This window comes from Lineus longissimus, chromosome 4 (genome assembly GCF_910592395.1).
Source record: "Lineus longissimus chromosome 4, tnLinLong1.2, whole genome shotgun sequence".
Lineage (NCBI taxonomy): Eukaryota > Metazoa > Nemertea > Pilidiophora > Heteronemertea > Lineidae > Lineus > Lineus longissimus.
In genome coordinates, this window is record NC_088311.1 from 6,049,674 (window position 1) to 6,070,995 (window position 21,322).

The following is a 21,322-nucleotide window of genomic DNA, read 5'->3' on the forward strand; positions in this document are numbered from 1 at the left end:
CATGCTTCAATTTTGAAATAGTCAATTTCAATCTGCTGGGGACAGAAGATATTGTTGCAGGCTGTATTTCTTTTCTTTACTTATTTAGCCAAAAGTACAACTAACTATTAACTACACATACTTTGATGTGCTGTGTTTCTAGAGCGGACTACTGCAACTGAATGCAATCTCTTCTCAGGAAATCAGTGTATCAGTGAGTAGTGATCAATATCACATTTACAACCAACTTGGACATCTTCAGTTCACTTGAAAACGATTCATCATTGCGGTCCTTTGAATAAATCAATGTCCTTTAAATGGGAAACCAATGTTGATCGACAGCAAGCAGCTGCATAGTTTACATTTAGTTTGATATGAAATCAATAGTAACCTGAAGGTAGACAGAAAACGTTACACTATGATTGATGGACGGGTCATTGCAAAGGAAAAATTGGCCTTCTTTTTCCCATTCATGACTTTCTATTCGGTTTTATCATCATGAAACCCTCACACTCACAACGTATTTCATGCTCTCTACTTGTCTGCCATCCTCAAGTTACAATACCATGCGTTGTCCAAGAAAACATGTTGGGGAGACACTTTGCTAGAAGCAAGAGAACATTACACTAATTATTCCTACTAAAAGTAATCCCGAAAAGCGTTAGTGGTGGAATAAACTGCGAGCTAAAAGCCACAGTGATCATCTCTACGTGCCTTACTAGCGATGCGCAGGCATGTCACTTTGATGATCGGTCTGTTTAATGACGTGGGTAGAAACCGTCCTATGTTGCGTGAGGTTGTGGCGGAAACCATTGCTGTGATCACCACAGCGGAAAAGGCCACTTTGTGCTGAAATCTGCAGATAGCTTCTAAAATATCTGTCACGTGAGTTATGCTTTGAAGATATAACATTAGAAAAGGTTTTTTTTGGCAAATATGTACCTTTACAAAGATTTTCAACTGAGACAAAAGTGATCAGTTTGAAGCAACACTAAATTACACACTGTTTTGGTCATCATCATCATTATCCTTGCATGGCTTGGACACGGTCTCTTAGAATGTGAGAACCATTTGACTGCAATTCCTTTGGAGCACACTTTGATAAGTTTTCCATACTGGCCAAAAGACAATCAACCCCTAAAGGGTGAAAGATCTAACATAAAATAAATGAAAAACAACATGACTTACCTTCATTCCTACTGAAACGTCTCTGAAAAACACAGGAGGAGAAAGAGGTGTAGGATTCATTGCAAGATACATCGATAATCCGATCCCGATCTGCGACCCGTTCTCAAGGGTCCTAATTTTCCACCCAGAGCACGAGGTGTGTCAGAGGAAACGGAAGGAGATCTCTCGTTAAGTCGCTAATTGTAATGTTATTGTTCTAAGACCCTGAGCATGAACACGATTTCCACGTCCCCGTCTGCGCTGGAGTTAGCAGCAATTACGTATCAGCTCATTACTGTCTATCGCGAAGGGAAATGGCATTGCTGGAGCTCGAGAGGATGAGAACATACCACAATTGAAAAATATCTAACCCGAAGTTTGCTTATTGTTACAAAATCTCCATAATAGACATACTTTAGATTAAACTTGTTCAAAAATACATTGTTTCGCCTTTCATTATCACAGCAACACTTGACCAATAGTTGCACCTCTTCTCTGCAAGGCCTACCTGCTTCAGCCGTCCCAATTTGGTTCGAGGGGACGAAAAAATACTTATATGTTGGGCACAAGTCCTCAGTGATATTGACAAACTCTTGTGCATCAGGGTCAAGTGAAAGAGAAAGTATAACTCGATGGTTTTGAACAATACCAATGATGTCAACAATTCTGTGAGTTTTACATATGAAAGGATGCCAAGATCAACAGGTTACCATGCCGAGTCCTCCATCATCACCAGAACCACAAGAGAATTGACACTTAGACTGTTCCCACAAATGGGAATGGAGAATTAACCTGTCGTTAACCCTTTAAGGTACAGTTTCATTTTTACTACAAGTCTATTTTAAACTACAAGTATGATATTTAGGCTCATGGACAAAAAATACTTAGCCGCCTGCAATGTATTCTCAACGAAGCATGATGATAAACAAATCATCAATCAGAAAATTGCCTTTTTTAAAAGATGTCGGCAAGATGTGTGTAAAATTGATCTGGAACTAGTCATTATAGGAGAAAATATAGCCACGTCAAACACCGTTTCTCAAAGACTAACAGAATATATCTAAATCTGCCAGGTTCTCTTGGAGGGAACGCCAATTTGGAGTAATGGCTTTCAGATACACCCGCAATTTCCTAGGGGATACGAGCACTCTAGCAGATCACAGCTATTTGTGAGGAGGGTGCAGGATGCTATTTAGCTACAAGATTGAGCCACTTAGCTGCAGAGAATTATCATGAAGATGGCGAATATTGGACAGGATTTTTCTAACATACGTGATGTGTTTTTTGTGAAGGAGGACAGGAGACGCAATCCATATTCGTAGGAAACAATTCGTGATCAGAGGATTCCTTGCGGTAAAATTGGTTGTCAAGCAAACGTGACTTGCCAATTTATGTTTCACACTCAAATAACTGAAGCTAATCCTTCAAACCACTAATGTTCTTGTAAAGGTCGAGAATGCATACCAATACCATAATTTACATTTTTCAATGGAGAAATATCATTGCAAATGAGACACTCACTCATCCCTGAGGGAGTTATATAAACCCGTACATGCTACACAGCTTGTATTTGACAGGAACAGTAGATCCTGTCTGCAAAAAATCTGATGATATTTTTTGACTCCGAAGAGCTCTTTTATATCTTGTTAGATGAATATCATGTTTGGCTTACAATCAATGAGGAATATTTGTGGAGATTTTATAAGGATAGTGATTTGCTCTATGTGAACATGCCTGGCATATCTTTATGGTTAGGTGCAAATTAAAGCAAGACAGAAAGAAGCAAGGCATTTCAGAAGCCATCTGAGGGTCCTTACCAAAAGCAATGTGCGGAGGGGGAGGGGGCTGCCCCTCCTCCTGATCCAAAGTCATCCCCTGGTAAAAACAAGGCTCAATCGACACACCTGTACCCTTTGGCCCTTTTTTACTTCTGCGCCAAAATAACAGACAGAATTCTGAGAAAGATTAACCAAATGGGCTATATTCCCTTTGGCACAACATTCTAAGACACTGAGAAGGCGTGTTACCACCTCTATAAAATCTGATTGTCACATTGCCACCGATTTCATTTCCAGCTTTCCTCATCAGCGACCAAGTTCTTTCTTTATCTGCGCATTAAGGTTCCATTAACCTGACACTTATAGATCTTCTCACATACGGGCATGAGATTCCACGCGCCACGATAACCGCGGGACGCCAAATGAGACGAACGATTTATCTTAACAGCATCTTAGTCAGCGTTTCTTTGAGACAATTGTTTTATTGTTTGTCGGTATGATAAAACAGTAGGAGCTGACAAACGCAGCATTAGGGGATCAATATCTTACTTGATGGAACAAAGGATTCCTGTAAGTAAGGAGAAGGTAGCTTGGAGAGCCGTCAGGATGGTGGTGTGTTATTATCAGCAGCGATGATGCAGAATGAATAGTAAGAAGATACTGTGAACCGCCCAATTTTCGCAGATGGTAAATATACAAAGTCGTCTTAGAAATCTCATAGATTTTTTACAGGTGTCAAGTTTATACCAGTCTTGATGTATTTGACTTTACAGTTTTTTTCAGACGAACATACCAATTAATTGTTGCACACTAATACTTATTGCGCATTTCAACAGACTATAATGAACATGAGATTTGAAATTCAAATGAGACACAAAGAACACCTGCCTATGAAAGGTTTTGTATTGCAATAATACATATCCCACTTAAATATGAAACAGTAGTTTCTACATGGAACACAAAACCATCGACTGCTCCATGGCAGAATAATAGAACAGGATTCTGGGCTTTAAAGGATAATCAGACAAAACGAAGAAAATCAGGGTATACTACTCAAAGAGGTTAATGTTGTGTTATATCAGATTTCAAAGTCACCTGCAAATATGCACAGAAGTCAATGTATGAGAAAAATATTTATACCTTTTACTACTACTAAGAAGACTACCAAGTGGAAAAAACATTGCTCAGTATACATTTTTGTTTTGAAATTCTATGCGAAGCCAAACAGATGCGCAGTATCTTGGAAACACCTGCAAGGAAAACAGGTGAAGTTCACATTTCGGAAAGAAGCTAGAAAGTCTTCTTCAAGCTGGGTATGTCTGATCTGAAGGATACCTGCTAATTATTAAAAAAGCTGAGCGCAAACCATGTAAAGATTGTCTTAATAGAGGGTGAGCAAGCTAATTCTAAGAGTGGAGGGATATTACCTCCCAAGTTGCTCGCTATAACATAGACCTATCCAACAAGAGAGTAGAGGACGATTCTCCAAGCTAGTTTCTCAGTGACAACCCGTTAGATGGAGAGCAAAGAAAGAGCTTTCTTCAAGCTCCTTTCTCACTGACAAAGGAGTGCATGTTTTGTTCACCAGTGCGGCCACTAGAGCCACCATTCAGGTGAATGCCACCCTTGGACAGCCTTTAATGAAAATCTTGGTAGGAACCCAAATACTCCGCTAAGATATCTGCCCTTTCGCAGACCTTTGTATGTCGCGACGAGCAGGACCAATCACCTCATCAACTTGTTTCCTCTAGGATGGCTTCCCTCATCATGCATGTCCTGAACTGGTGTCACGGATGATGTCAAGGAGAAGATGCAGAAAATGTTGCAGGATTTCCGCAACATCCAATTCTGACATCCTGTTTGGCAGCACATGGAACACTTCCTGAACGATGTCTTTCAAATGCCACTTGTAGAAGTGCCTTGTCAGGTTACAAGAATGCCTTCTACAATGCTAGATCCTAAGGCAAAACTCCTTCTTCATTAGTTGGTTCTAATCTTTTTTGATGATCTCAGATGTTCCAACTTAGAGTTTTTCGAATAAGGGTATGGTTCTGCGCTTGTCCACAGTGATAACCAAACACAGACGACGAACACTGTGTAGTCTAACTCACATTGCCTGTTACCACAAAAGGTTACTCATTGTGGAGAACAAAGTTGAATCCTCCAGAGATGGGCAATGATAGACATTGCAACGATCTTAATGGCACCAAAGCGGTATTTAGATATTGCCTTGAATAATGATCAGATTAGCCAAGTGAGTTGAGCCCATAATGGATCTAATAGAACTTCAGATTGGCTAGTAAGTCACATAGCCTCCAAATCTGGCTCCATCGCCCTTTTTTACGAGCTGCTGTAGGCATTCTTATTGCCTAACTTAAACAGCATGATCTTTTTTCAAAGGATTCTCTCTTCCAAGAACACAGTCATATTCTTTGCAGCTTTTCATAATAACTTTTTACCAATCACTTATCTGTATTGCCGACCAGCCAAGAAACACTGTGACACAAAACCAACCAACCTTTCTCCGCACTGCTTACCAATGGTGCCGTGATAGAGGAAAAGACTGAGACATGCGTATCTGCATCTCAAATGATCTCAAGATATTACCAAGAATAATGATCAGATTAGCCTCGATGGTTGCTCCAATAATGAATCTACTTGGAGACGCCCAATTGCAAAATTAGTCACGTAGCACCTGCATGGCTTCAGCTAGCCGATCATTTTCCTTATAACCTTCCTTTGCTCCAACACGCATCATTTTTCTAACTAGGTACTTAACAAATATGTACAGTCATGATCAGTAGTAAAAGACCTCTCTTTTCCATTTTTCTACACTGAGAACTTGCTTTGACAACAAGGATTTAAAGACTATCAAAGACACATTGGTATGAATTATTTCATAAGAAGCAGAAAGTAGTTGGGATGAAACACTTACCATTAAATTGACATGTACTTTCAACAGAATTTGGTTCAATCAACTTAAGGGAAAGATGTCCACATCTCGTTAAAATTTTACACAATTCATGGTCATGAGTTCTCATCAATCATTCCAAGACTAGTGTCAAGTGTCATATTCAGCCAAAACTGACTTTATAAGTCATTCCCAAACAACATGGGATTCTTTAAAGGGAACGGATCCCTTGAGTCGACTCAGACAGTTTTCATTTTTGGGCCAAAACCAACAAAGATAACAACATTACCAGTCATTCGAGAGCAGAAGTTTTCTCACTTTGTGATAGGTACGACTTCACAACACCATTCATAACTGGCCTCAGATAGAAAGAAAACTCTGTCACAGCTCCCAAGGGGGCTACTCGAAATTGAGTTATTTGTAATGGGCTGTTACAAACCCATCATGTTGATTTCTCTGATGTATTGTGCTCAAACAACTATCACAATTCGCGGTGCTAGTTCGAATACTAATACAATTTGAAAGTCCCTGGGGTACTCAACGACTGGCTGCGGACGCTGTGACCAGAATGAGAAGCAGGAATATATCAAGACCGTTTAATGTTACTTTTGTTATTCAGGAAATAATCTGCTCGGTGAAAGGTTGATTAATCTAGTATATATTATCCCGAGACCAGCATAGCTCGTAGCTGCATTCGAAGTCACCGATGATTCATCAATTTTGTAGTAGATCAGTGGGTTACCTTCGTAGCTGCAATCATCAATCTAAATATAATGACAACCATTTCTTACGGCTTATCCAAGTTAGCTTCAATGTGTTCCCTGTTCTATGATAAAGTCACCGGCAGACGTCACTTACAGGAAGTTGGGAGGGGAAGTTTTCCCTGGGCGAGTTATACATTTGTCGACAGATAAGATGATCCGAGTGCAATACGACAAAGAAGAAGTCTCAACTAGAACTACCAGACAAGGAATAGAAATCTGCCAAGGTTGGCATTGGAGACTGTTCTGTCTAGTAGACTTTGCAATTTAGCTCAAGTGGCAAGCAAAGGAGTGATTTTAGTTGCTGCAACCTGCGATGGAATCATTACAACATGATGGTGTTGGAATGCAGCCACCAATTGGTTAAATTGCAATCATTTCAATGTTGAAACGGCGCTGCGCAGGTAGTTGCAACCAAAATTAGTCGTTCTGCGCAGCACTTTTGACTTTATCTTGCCTCAATACATTCAGTTTGTCTTGAACATTAGTCTGCTTCCTTCCAGCAACGGATATTCCCTCCTGCAATCCGGTGAACGGTCATCAACCTCACACTTAGAATCCCAACCAACGAGACAGTATAGCCACCACTTGCCGCCCAGAGGCATGCAATGAACAAGTTATGGGTGAGAGACAGGTTCGATATCAGTACCAAGTGATGAACACCAATGTAACCAGATCAAGGATGCCCTTGGGGTGACATTGAGAGGGAATGGTTGGATGGGAATTAGGGGCACTTTCCCTAGGGGTGGGATCATCAATGTCATCAGGAGACTGTCACACCATTTTAGTGTTGTTCCCAATTCTAGCCTGGGGTTGCTATATATGTTGTTGCTGAAGCTTCAAAGTGGATGATATGCGGGAACAACCTGTTTTGAATGGTTTTTCAAATACTTCTTGTAGTAATAACTCTCGTACTCGATTTTATCTGATTTGATTTACAAGAGCTTTGCCATATGAGTACCCAAGCTTTTGGCCTGTCAATCGGTCACCACCCACAGGCCTCTCAGTGCTAGGACTCCATTGCCAGCTACGCACCCATTCACTCCTCAGGTGGAGACAAGCAAGAAGGCTTAACAGATTAAGCCAAAGGGGATCACCACTGTTTTATCTTTGTGTCCTTGAGCGAGGCACTTAACCCTTCATGCTTGCCTCCAGACAAGGTGTTATCCTCTGGCATGTTGAACACATGACCTCCTAATGATAAGCCAGGTGCCCTAACCACCATGACACTAATATTCCACTATCAACATTTTAAAGCATCATGACAGTCTTGGTTATATCTTTTGAAACAAGGAGAAGGCACCAACCTGAATATGGGCGTCGTGTCCGAATGGTTCCCGTTCCCGTTCCCGTTGGCATATATGTTCGGAAAACTGAAAAGGAGAGCGGGACATATGAACAGATTAGCATGATTTGAAGCTACATTCAGGTTATGACACTTTCCTTGATGTCATAACATAACACCATCCTTGGAGATGCTGTACACTCCTTACAATCAGAGCGACAACTGCATCTTAATATGTTTTTTATACTTTTTTGGACCTGTACATTATAAAACTATGCAAAAAGTGCTTTTCTTTACAAGGTGTATATCTGATTTTAAAACTGGAAAGTGCTTTTTTTGCACAAGGCTCACCTAAAGACAATCACCACCAACACATGAGCAATTATTTGCACCCAAATGACAAGTAACCTCCACGAAAATCATCAATTATCTTTAAACTTGACCAGATTCTAACTATCACCGTGGCAAGAAATGTCTTGTATCTTCACCCCCCAATCATCAATCTTCAATGATTCAATTAGAAGACGAAAAGTTTCAATACAGATATGGTTACCATGACAACTCAAGTAACATTCTTCTCGATGAGGTGCGATGATCAGGTGAAAACCAAGCACATATCAGTCAAAGTTTGACCAAAAGATCACTGAATCTCATCAAGGAAACGTGCATTGACAAAATAAAATCTTGGTCAACTTGACATGCAATGAACCTGAGCATAGATGGGTGCTAATGTAGACTTTATTGCCATCACCTAGCTCGGTGGCAAATGAAGTCACGAAGGTATTGAAGAAATCAATTAAGGAGCATCGATATGTTTTGAACGAATACTTACAGATCTGGCATGCAATTTTATGGCTGCATCCTAACAATCATACCGAAAATCAAACCATGGACAGATTTTGCCGAAGAAATCGAAACATAACTTGTCTGATATACTTTTACAGTAGTCGCTTTACTTATACAGGTAAGCAGGTGATTGAAGGCATCATTACCAATCTGTCTGCTGCTCAGTCACCTTCCACATTTACATTTACTAAGACTGTGGTATTTCATATCATGCACCCTGCAGTAACCGAACTGACACCAAACCACAGAGATGAAAGCAAACCCGAAGCTCAGACACTGCCAGCAAAGAAAACCGCCCATCGCGTCCATTTATCACTAGCCTCTGATGTGGGGTATTATGACTCTAGCTGGATGAATAAGGAGATTGTGACAGAGCCATGCGTAATTACCTATCTAGTCTGGTCTGAGATGCTGGCGAATCTACTCTTGATAAAGAAGGTGGGAGGACAACATCATAGGGAACCTTATTGATTTTGGGGAGCAGAATAGAATCGGTGGACTTCTATTGTCTGCTTTTACATACGTCAACAACTCAGTAAAAAGTGACCATTTCGTAACAGACAGAGCTTATCATCGACTTGCTGTAACTTTTTGGATGCTCAAATTTTGTCCTTAATAATCAGTCTTTGGCGAGAACCTGCTCTGAAGTGAGAATTTAACACATAACTGAATTCATTCGTTTTGCAACATGGTCACAGGCAATATTTTGTATCCAGGCCAAAAGGCAGAGGACAACACCTTGTCCCAATCAATGCAGCTGGTCGCTCTGAAATCAGGATCTCCCTAATGCCCCGATAAATCCTACCATACGCATGTTCCAAATTGATTTTGTTTATCTGTGGTATGAATTAGCAAATGATTGATTCCCAATATCCAATCACTAAGTATTGATCTCACTTTCCAACCGGAATTGCCAGAAATCTACGACCAAATCAAAGCAAAATGAGTTACAATATCGACTGAGATTTCAATCATTGATTTTTGAAAATCAAATTTGAAAGAAAATGTAGGTTCCGGCAGTTTCACATTCTGCCAACTGGAAATAAATGCCAATAGAAGAATTGACAATATCATTTTCTATCCAATGTCAATTATTCTGACAAATGGTGATGGACAGGCACCAAAATTTATTCATAGCTTTTAGATAACCTTTTTTCTCAATGCCAAGAACAATATGCTGGAAAACTCTTCTAACTGCTAATTCACAGTGTTCTTTACTCTCAAAAATGACAACTGTCAACTGCAGAGTGAAAAAGAGTTCCATTAAAACTCACTGTAGCAATATCCTATTCCTACAGAAAGTTTTGATGTCCTGTGACTAAGGACAGTGCGAAGCCCAAATGGACTTCCTATCTCAATAGATACCAAGGACAATGCCATGCCCAATATACCTCCCATCTCAATAGACACCAAGGACAATGTCAAACCTATAGACTTTCAATCTCAATAGATACCAATAACAATGCTGAGCCCAAATAAACACTCATGTCATGTCCTGTGATTTAGAAACATTTTCCTCATCAATTGTATCTATGACCAGTTATCCCAATCATGGATGGGCAATCTTTGGCTCCCAACCTGATGACAAAGATCAGCCGACCACAAGTATGCTGATAAAGTCGGGACCCCTGGGATCACAAATATGCAGGTCAGCTCTACCAGCATCCCTGGGAATCATCATATCAGAGGCCTCCGGATCCAGTCTGAAGACAACATGCAGGAAGATATCTATTCATTTTTTCTTCTATGGCAGTAACCAGAGGCAGAGCTCGAAGTTCATGGAGGCTATGAAGGCAACTGCTTTCAAGCTCTCCCTCTCTGCCTTGGTGCCTTTGAAATTTCTTCTATCACAAAGACAACAATACACCATCTAGGATGTAACCTTGAAGTTGAGAATAGGTGAAAGGAATTCAATGAACTGATTAGCTACATGGACGGTGGGCCAAAACCATATGCTAGTTACAGAGGTCTAGAGTCCATCCAGCAGCCCGAGATGATGGTGATATAATTGCCCCAGACCCGTCCCAGGGAAATGTGTTGCACACACAGGATGAAGACAACCATTCTGGACATCATTATCTTGTATCCAGAACATGAAAGACTCACAAAGCAATCAGCGGGCGAATTAACGAAATGGCATGACACCACTTTGCTACTGTAACAATCAGGATGGGCTGGTTCTTAGCAGACTGCTGGGATTGATTTTGGTCAAGACGACCGGCTATGGAATTTACAATCCAACGAGATTTTCACTATGATGTTTCTTCCACAGTTTGGAGCCTCGAATGAATGCAGGGCTATTAGGCGAAATAAATGGTATCATTTTTCACGCCAATGTGGGGAAACCGACAATGAAAGAAATGGAGATTTTACTCATCTGGGTAAGGTCTGTAACTGTCACGGTAGACCCAAGAGGCTCATTACCGATAGCAAATGAATATCTCTTTGTCAGGGGTGGAGATGAGGTTCGAACAAGAATACGCCTGTTAGGAGATAAGTGTATGGTGCATGCATTACAGCATGGCAACATTTTGAAAAGAACAGACGAAAATGCTAGTCCAATCGACTCCAATAGCACAGTCCTTCAAATAGTCTTCTTCTCCAACTTTCCTTTTTCCCAGCAATAAAACTATTCTGCTTTTCAAGTCTTTGCAAATATACCATCACAAATAAATCTCAGCCATAAACAGATCAGAGTATTCTTTAAAACAGTCACATCCTCTGAGAGACAAGAGTCTGGATGTACAACGTCCATATCGATTGCCATTTGCAGCCGACAGATTCTCTGAATTCAATGTACAGCTAAATCCTGGACCAATTTCACTCCATTTGATATCGTGAGTAAAGTTTAGCCTGGCTAACCATCAGGCTTAAACTGCCATTAGCTAATGGAATATGCTGCATTTGGTTGGGTGGGTAGGTTTGCTAGGAAATCGCGAACATTCAGGAAGTGCTTTGCATTATGGTTATCGCGCGCCTCCTGCGTGTGTCTCTAATCAAGGCAGATTTTTCGGTCTGGAAGCTTTTATGAAAATGCGCTTGGAAATTGTTGGTTTTTTTGAAGAATATTAGAGGGTGCTGTGATTTTTCAGCAATTCAGTATATAAGAGTGTATCCGAGTGAAAGTTTGAGGTGATTTTTATAAGCTGGTTTTTTGCACTTTCTACACACCTGTAGGTGGAGTATAAAGGAAAGTTTGGCAAAGACTTGCCACTCATGTGCCTCACAACTGATTAGGCAGTCTGAATGGGGCGAACTTGATCATGGGCTTGAGACTGGGACCTCTTGACTGCGAACATAGACCAGAGGAACTGACCACAGTGGCCCCTTCGATTTAGTGTCATACAAGTACATAACTGTCCAGGTCAAAGGATAATTGTGACTTTATGGTCAGAAACAGGCTCCACAACAATTTTCCTTGAAGTAGCTTCAGTTTAGAATGAATTATTCTGCTCTGTGTTATTTCAAAGATCGATATATCTAACATAAAACTCCGAGTGCCTTGGAGAATGTCATGCCTGATGCCAGTGTACCAGGAACGACTCTCTCGTTAAGATGTGTCAGAGCAAAGATACAGAAGACCAACATCAAACACGCTGAAAGATTTCTCAAAGAAATGGGCAGAAAACATGAAACAAAGCGTGTATCATGTTATCCTAACAACATCATTGGGCAACAAAAAGACATGTCACGTCAACCGATATTCGTGCATATTTCACAGTCAGCTTCAAGTACTACTAATGTCAGATGTGTTCATCGACTTCAAAGACAGATGAGGGGTGCTACTTAATGGCAGAAAACATGAAACAAATTTGCAAAAGGGACTTTCAAGTCTTCAAAACTGATCCTGAAATGAAAGGACAGAACAGATTCACTAGTACAGGGCAGCTCATTGTTCATTGCAGGACTAGGTCCATCCATCACCTCTAACTCTGAGAATCCTTGATCATATGTGCATGCAGTCACTTCAGAATTGGCTCTTCACTTGATCTTTGATGCTGCACAGTGGCCCTTGAGTTCTAATCTGATTGTTCCAACTACTGATATTCATGACTACAAATGACCCAACTGGTCAGCTGTTATTGCACAATGCTGTCCTAATGGGAGAGTTTAAGTATCTGATTTATGGTGAGCTTCGGATCTGACTCAATCAATGCAGCATTAATGGAGGTTCTGAGCCGATATATTCAATTTTTATCAATGGTGGCACTTTTTATCTCAAAATCACTTACAAATGAGAGGATATCGTTGATAAGCCAAGCACTTGATTCTTTAGTAGTATATCAAGTGTGTACCTAGAGAGGCTAACTCACCTAGCAGCTCCTATCACATTCCCTGCTAACTCAACTAGTAAACACGAGCTGGGGAGAGTGGGTTGGCACTATCAACAACAACCCATTGGAAAGTCTTCCAAGAACTGCTGAATGAAATTACTGTGGCTTGGCTGTTCGAGATTCTCTCAGAGCATCTCATGTCAGGCTCCAGTTATTAAAGGGACAATTTGGGCATGATATGTGTTGATTTTTCATTCGGTTCCAGCTGGGACCCTGACTTCTCTTAATGTGTGAACTTTGCAGTAACGCTCTTCCAGTGTCCTCCTTGTAAGAAGACCTAGGACTGAGATGTGCCTTTCACATTGGTTGGGACACTGAAAGACCTGTCAGGAGCAAGCAAAATGTTACTTTCTAGATGAAAGATCAAATTGTATTGAACTCAATTTTATTTACTGATACAATTTACAGTAGTGGTCCAGCCATTCCATCACAATAACAGCTCCTGATCGATTTAACAGTGCTATCATGAGCATGCTCCAAAGAAATCAGGTGATGAATTGGTCAATTTTTACTCGGAGCATACACCTTACGCTAGAGATTGGTTCTTAACACTATTTCTCCAGCTGGTGCACCACAGTGTAATTTCACAGAGAAATACGCTAAGAAATGCACCCCTATACATTACCTGGTCTCCATGTAAACGAGCAAACAAGAAGCGTTAATATTTTCTCAGCGCAGCACCACGCATTAATCACACCAAGTCGAACATATCCGCAAATGCACCGACACAATTTTTAAACCGCCAGAGTCATCCGCTACAATTATCAAACAACTTTGAATCCATGCCGTGCAAACTGTAAAATTGATATATCACACTCCGTATACTTATATAACATCAATAAATGCACAATATTGTTAAAAGCTGTGACACGTCCTTTAAAGTGATCAACATAAGCTCACAGTCACACGGTCATGACACTTTTACAGTTGCATGGCAATAGCAACAGAGTAATAGCCAACTGCTATGCTAGGACAAAGAAGTTTCAGAACAACGGTAGCACGAATTTCTCCAATATTCAAGTTACAGTAAACCATTGAGATTTTCTCTATACCTGGCCGGGTCAGCGACATGCTCGAGACTCAAGAGAGATGCAGCCGCTACTCCATCACAAACAACGATGCACGGCAAATTCCAATACATGTAACTAAGTGACTTCTAGATCATTTATTATCGCTGCAGATCTTTAGTGCCACCGATAGTGTTATCCATCACACAAGAGAGCACATCATGGGTGTCAATAATCTCCATGAATTTATGGTAATGGATCACCAGCACTAGAACACATTGATGATCGCCGAGATTTTTTGGCACTTAAAGGGCGACTATAGTCAGGAGTCGAATTGATCATCTTTGATGACTACAGTTAGGAGCCTGCCATCTCATTTTTTGTTCAGCATAAAATCTCCTCCCACCGGGTACAGGCGTGAATAGTTTCAATGTACTGACAGAATGGAGACCCTTAGTGGCGACTTTGAGTAACTTAATCTGACCTACAATGTACCTGGCTCCTGCCTATCGTTCCCTTTAAGGCGGTCTTTCCATCAATGTGGACACTTACAGAGGACAAGACAGTTCATAATAAAGTGTGTCAGCCAAGTTGTGTGATCAGGTCCTAAAGTTGCTCGAAACAAGACAAGTCACTTCAAACTTGACATTTTCAACTTGAACTTTATGTTATCTCCTTCAGTCAAGCCCATTAGATTTTTAACAGCAAGGTTGTGAAAATCAAGAAAACAACCATCTCAAATTTGTTTGCAAGTTCATTAGCCATTCATTTGACAGGTGTACACACTCAAAGTTCCATACTGCTTGATTTGTTTCACTTCCGGAGGATGTTCAGCCCCGAAGATATTTCAAATTATCAGCTACTATAGGGATGCTCCAGTAGACACCAGCCTCACATCAAGCAGCAAACCTGACACTGGGAAGGGATCGATTACATCATCTGTCCGAGTCTGCCGACTGGTCAGTCAACATGACATCAATCGATAGGACCGGAAGGCAACCAGTGCTGGAACTGACAGCCGAGGCAGTGAAAAAACTTTCTGTTCAATGATTGGCATGTGATAAAGAGGCAGAAGGTGTATATTCCAATCCACCAGTTTCTAGTCATCCTTTTATAGGTGAAATGGGGGAAATAATGATGGTGTTCACCATGTCCATAGTTATAGAATGTACCCGAAAGTGTACACAAAAATAAGTTCTTATGTTCCCCTCCACCATGTCTACATCGGAACTCGATAACTGTGCAACTTCTGTGATGGCTGTCTCTAGTAATTTTCTCCTGATGAAAGACCAAATCACAAACATAAAACTTTTCCGAGGTCTTTGGTGGCAAGGGACGATCCAAAGCCATAAAACTTAAAGAACACAATTCTTATTGCTGTCTGAAGAGAAGACTGGTGGATGGAGGTGTCTTCATCAATTTACCTTCATTATTAGTGTAACACTGAGTCAGAGATGGTGCAGTCAGGAGACCAAATCTTGAGGGTCAAGATGTCCCGTTAGACATAGCAGCTCGTCAAGGGCTTTATCTAAGTTTTTGGACGGGGGGGGGGACAACCAACTCTTTCTGAGACATCTGGGGGGCAAACCCTCTCACCTTCCGCTAAATATGGCTCAATCGTCTAAAAAACCTCCCCACCCTCTAACATCAGAAGACTTGTTACACCTTCAGCACCCAAGGGAGAGACAAGATCACCAACTTCAATCAACGAGATTTGATTATTATATCAGGACCTCTATACCACCCAGACCATTATTTACATTATTTTATTCACCATCCCCCTATCTACAAAGCACTGTTTGAACGTATGATGGACGTCATTAAAACGCATTGACCCATCTCCTTCTCCGTGGATCCATTTAAGAGTGGAGAATTGAAAACTGAACCATTGGGAGTCCATTGATTTTCTTATCCAATCATTTCATGTTTGTGTGCAACGCATTCAAGCTTTATGGGTTGTGTACACATAAACATGGATATTTGTGCTCAGATTGAGTGTTTACCCAGGGGCACATCCACCTATGATCTGCTTGAGTACAAGGGAAGATCTGTGATGTTGGCAAAATAGATAGTGGGCACGTTAAATCATGACGATATGAAATAGCTACGAGCGATAATTATGCGATCGACTGGGTACAGGCCATGACCGGTACATGAATGTCTGTAAAAGTTTTGGAACTAGTAAACCAGAACTTGTCCCAAGCGGGTAGTATTTTTTTGTAATATTGGTTTGGCTGGTCACAACCAGTCAAACCATTGGCAGTTCAAGACATCACAACTAACCATACCTTTGGGGGATGGGAGACAACACATTATCAAAGGCACTGGCAGTCTAGGACATCACATTGAACCCAGTCAGGTCGAAACCATTCCAGCCAGCCAAGCCATAGATGGCTGGAGACGTCACAATCAGCGAAACTACTTGCAGTCGGGGACATCACAGTTAGCCAGGTCGTGGACAGTTTGGGCAGGTGGGAGAAATCACAACTAGCGAAGTCACGTTATACAGTAGGTCACTGGAGGCATCACCACCACCCACACCATTGGCAGTCGGGGACATCACAGCCAGCCAGGTCATGTACAATATGAGACATCACAACCATAGTTTGGGCAAGGGAGACATCACATCAAAGCCAGTCAAGTTGTAGGTCACTGGAGCCATCCCAGCCAGCCAAACCGTTGGCAACTGGGGACGTCACAACCAGCAAAACCATTGGCTGTTAGGGACATCACAGCCAGCCAAGTCACTGCCAGTTGAGGACATCACATCGAAGCCAGTTAAGTTGTAGGTTGCTGGAGCCGTCACAGTCAGCCAAGCCATAGACAGCTGGAGATGTCACAGCCAGCAAAGCCATCAGCAGTTGGGGACATCTCAGTCAGCCAAGTCATTGCCAGTTGAGGACAACACATCAAAGCCAGTCAAGTTGTATGTCGCTGGGGCCGTCACAGTCAGCCAAGCAATCAGCAGTTGGGGACATCTCAGTCAGCCAAGTCGTTGCCAGTTGAGGACAACACATCGAAGCCAGTCAAGTTGTAGGTCGCTGGGGCCGTCACAGTCAGCCAAGCAATCAGCAGTTGGGGTCATCTCAGTCAGCCAAGTCATTGCCAGTTGAGGACAACACATCGAAGCCAGTCAAGTTGTAGGTAACTGGAGACGTCACAGCCAGCAAAGCCATCAGCAGTTGGGGTCATCTCAGTCAGCCAAGTCATTGCCAGTTGAGGACAGCACATCGAAGCCAGTCAAGTTGTAGGTCACTGATGCCGTCACAGCCAGCAAAGCCATCAGCAGTTGGGGACATCTCAGTCAGCCAAGTCATTGCCAGTTGAGGACAACACATCAAAGCCAGTCAAGTTGTAGGTCACTGGAGCCGTCACAGTCAGCAGACAGCTGGGGACGCTCCAGCCAGCAAAAACATCAGCAGTAGGGGACATCTCAGTAATACAAGTCACTGCCTGTCGAGGACATCATATGATATCCAGTTAAGTCCTAGGTCACTGAAGCCATCACAGCTAATCAAAGCCAAACAGCTGAAGACGTCACAGCCACCCACGTCATGGAGAATTTGAGATGTCACAACCAACCATACATGTACCTTGGGCACATGGTAGACATCACAACTATCCAAGTCACTGTCAGTTGAGGACATCACATTCAAGTCAGTCAAGTCATACATGTAGACAGCTGGAGATGTCACAACCAGCCTAATCATTGGCAGTCCAGGAGATCACAACCAACACTAGCTTGGGCAGATGGGCGATATCACAACTAGCCAAATCACTGCCTGCAGAGGACATCAAATCAAGGAAAGTCAAGTCGTAGGTCACTGCAGCCATCACAGGACATCACATCAAGGAAAGTCAAGTCGTAGGTCACTGCAGCCATCAAAGGACATCACAACGAAGCCAGTCAAGTCACAGGTAACTGGAGCCATCACAGGACATCACATCAAAGCCGCAGCCATCACGGGACATCACATCAAAGCCAGTCAAGTCGTAGGTCACTGCAGCCATCACAGGACATCTCATCAAAGCCAGTCAAGTCATAGGTCACTGGAGCCACCACAGGACATCACATCAAAGCAAGTCAAGTCATAGGTCACTGGAGCCATCACAACAAAGCCAGTCAAGTCACAGGTAACTGGAGCCATCAGCTCTCAAAGGAGATAACATTGAAGCCAGTCAAGTCATAGGTCACTGGAGCCTCAACAGCCAGGCATACCTGTGGAGATGTTGGGGACATCACAGGCAGCCAAGCCTTGGACAGTTGGGAATGGGAAACATATAGCAACTCATTAAAAGTCACAGACATTTTGATATGTCAGTGTCACAACCATCCACATGTTGTGATGTCTCTAGCTGTTCACGCCTTGGATGTGATGTGATACCTACAGCTGTCCCCAAGTAAAGATGTCTCAGGCAGTCCTATACTTGGGATAATTTTGATGGCTGCTCAAAATGATTTGAACATGCAGTCCTTTTAAAAATGGAGTGCCGCAGCACCTACACATAACTGCCTCTGGTCTATTATTGCATTATAGTTACTGATATGCAAAAATGAGGTTGCTTGATATCACACTTCTATATCATGAATATCAATGGAATGTGGACTCATGTCATATTGTTTGTACTTGGGAGTACAGCCTGGCATAATAATATTGGTCTAGCCTACTTCCTTGGTGTTGCCACCAACAGAGTCGTCAGTGCATAGAGCATTGGTATTCATCATAACAGAAAAGGAAAAAAAATGATGCGTTGGAAAATAATCCACAGTGATATGAGAATGCTTTTTATCCCGGTGGCAATACAATGTGATGTGTACTAGGTGAGCCATTCTGTAAGTGAAAAATCTGGCTGCATCCTCAAAGACCAGGGTCATCCAGGGTATGTAGTGCTATGTGCTGAAAGAATAACATACAGCCCAACCTCTTTATTAAGGACAAACTTGGGGCTGGCACATGCCATCCTTGACAAAGGTGTCATGATTACAGAGGTCAAATTATATAGAAACAAACCACTTGGGACCAGAATTACTGTCCCTAATAGAGAGGGTGTTCTGCTTGCACAGGTGCCTCCAAGGGAGGTTCTATTGTACCCAATTCAGCAGTACAATTATCTGTCAGGTCATGCAGTGACCTTTGAAAAGCATATTCCTCTGGAGGAGAGGAGAATGCTTGGTTTCGAAACTTCCACTGTGCTAGTCTGTCTTGGGGGAGCACATCAATACCCCGCCACCCGAATTACAACCCACCCCAACCCCATAAACCAGCATCACTCAATTTATTAATTCTTGTAAAAATCATCTCTGGTCTATGCAGGCCAATCATCTCTTCCTATCTTCATGTGATCCATCAGCTGACTCTTTCTCAAGATACTGGAACTCAAGAGTAGTATTTACAACCAAGGATAGTTTGTATATCAAATGGATAAAAAGATTTACGACCGAGAGCTTGGAACGTACCAACATACACTTGATAAATAGCAAGTCTACTTAAATCTTTTTCTTTCTGTTCCAATGCAAATGCCTGGGGCAGGTATATGTATTAGATCTGTGGTGTAGATTCCTGGCAATTTTGGCAATCCAGTGCAACACTCGTTTCTCATGCGACCTCAAGCCATCAGCCATTAGCCACACGGGAAACCAAACGCATTGATTCATCCATGCCTCTCAATACAATGTAGAGGCTCTCCGATGTCTTCAATCCATGAGGTATTCCCTATGTGGAATTGTAAATTAGCACTTCCGCCTTGATCTAGCACTTGATGGATGCGATATCAAACTATAATGGAGTCCTGGGAGCCAGTGCTACTGCAGAGCCACAAGAATGATGCATCTAATAGAGGAGATTTTCTCCACAGCACCACTGCAGTGTGTGACTGGCATACGAAGGGTAAAACTCTTCGGACAACTGGCAGGACTTTTAAGAGTAATACCACTAGTTTTCAAATGATCAGTCGGCATTGCTGGGCTGTCGAGATTATATGATGGTAGGGTGTGACTGTGTACATCTGCATCTGTTTGTGAGAAAGGGGCAGGTTACTGTGCAATGGAACTAACCGTGAGGACAATCGGACTTGTGTACTCATATTATGTTTGTGACAGCCTATGTACACTGGGATACTGTAAACCCCTTTATTTTTGCGACCCTATGTTTGCGAAAACATCCATTTCAGTTGCTTACATCTACTTTTGCTGACAGGAGCATTTTCTGAGATAAAATAATACTCAAAAGTTAACATTTTCGCACCCCTTAATTAGCATTTGTAATTGTACCCACTCTCCCAAATGTTGTGAAAATTTCATAGGCTTGTGAAAATGAAAGGGTTTACAGTAGACAAAACCTGCCTAGAAAGGATTGGCATTCAAGTTAAAAATGATAGTGCATATTATTTTCTCTTTTTTTCTACACTTATACAAGAACTCTGGCTATGCAACGAAGGATACACTCAACACTGTCACTATCACTGGTGATGATGATCCGTAGTTCCAGCTTCCACTCCTGGAGCTGGCCAGTAAGGTGAACTGGCCACAACTGGAGAGACTGCTCTAGTCTCCTTGTTGAGCTCACTGGCTTTTCCGTAGCTAGGGGAAGGGATCTGTTAGAAAAACCAGCTGGCACCACTGGTATTACACTGGGAGTGGGATCCTCGCTTCTTTGGGGTAGATGCTGTCATAACTGAACACCAAGGCTAGCAGTACCCAGGGTTCTCCACAGGGTTTTCTCAAGGTAGGGTGGCACAACAAATATTCAAGAAGTATGCAACACAAGGTAGAGTGGCCATTAATTTTTAGGTAGTGTGGCCCCATAGATATCCTGTACAAAATTCAGGGCAAAGTGGTGCTGGACACCCTGACAAATGGCCTAGTGGAGAACACTGAGTACCACCTACACAGGGCATGAAAGACTGGCATGTATGTGAGATTTCACTCTGTACTGTATTGTGATGGATACAGAGGGATGGTCTCTTCTATTGTCCAGTCAAGTGCTGTTTTGGGGGATGGGTTTTGGAAAAGTGACAGTTCTGTCGGTTTTTTTTGGGATGAGGTCAGGTCATCCCATGGTCTACTTGGTCTTTTATCTCTATATCGTATAAAGCATGTAAGATGACCAACTTCCCCCCACCCTATAATCAGCAAATTGCATTCCACCACAAACCAACGGAACAATCACATTGCACAAATCCTGTGTATATAAATAGATTCCATTAGCATGCTTTCCCAAAACCTTTTCACCACACCCAATCCGCTTGATCACG

The 21,322-nt window shown here is 42.0% G+C and overlaps 1 protein-coding gene across 5 annotated transcripts in view; it reads right to left on the minus strand.

The window, feature by feature from the left end:
- Positions 1 to 21,322, minus strand: part of LOC135486179 (polypyrimidine tract-binding protein 3-like) — a 165,256-nt gene that overhangs the window by 139,841 nt on the left and 4,093 nt on the right. For 2 of the 5 annotated variants that reach the window (XM_064768778.1, XM_064768790.1), the window contains exons 2-3: positions 7,904 to 7,969; positions 1,168 to 1,189 (exon numbers count right to left, since the gene is read on the minus strand). In XM_064768778.1, coding sequence (XP_064624848.1) covers positions 1,168 to 1,189; positions 7,904 to 7,969 — 88 coding nt within the window. Of the gene's footprint in view, positions 1 to 1,167; positions 1,190 to 7,903; positions 7,970 to 13,686; positions 13,976 to 21,322 lie in introns of those variants that run through there. The other 3 variants (XM_064768776.1, XM_064768789.1, XM_064768803.1) reach the window with 3 other exon arrangements.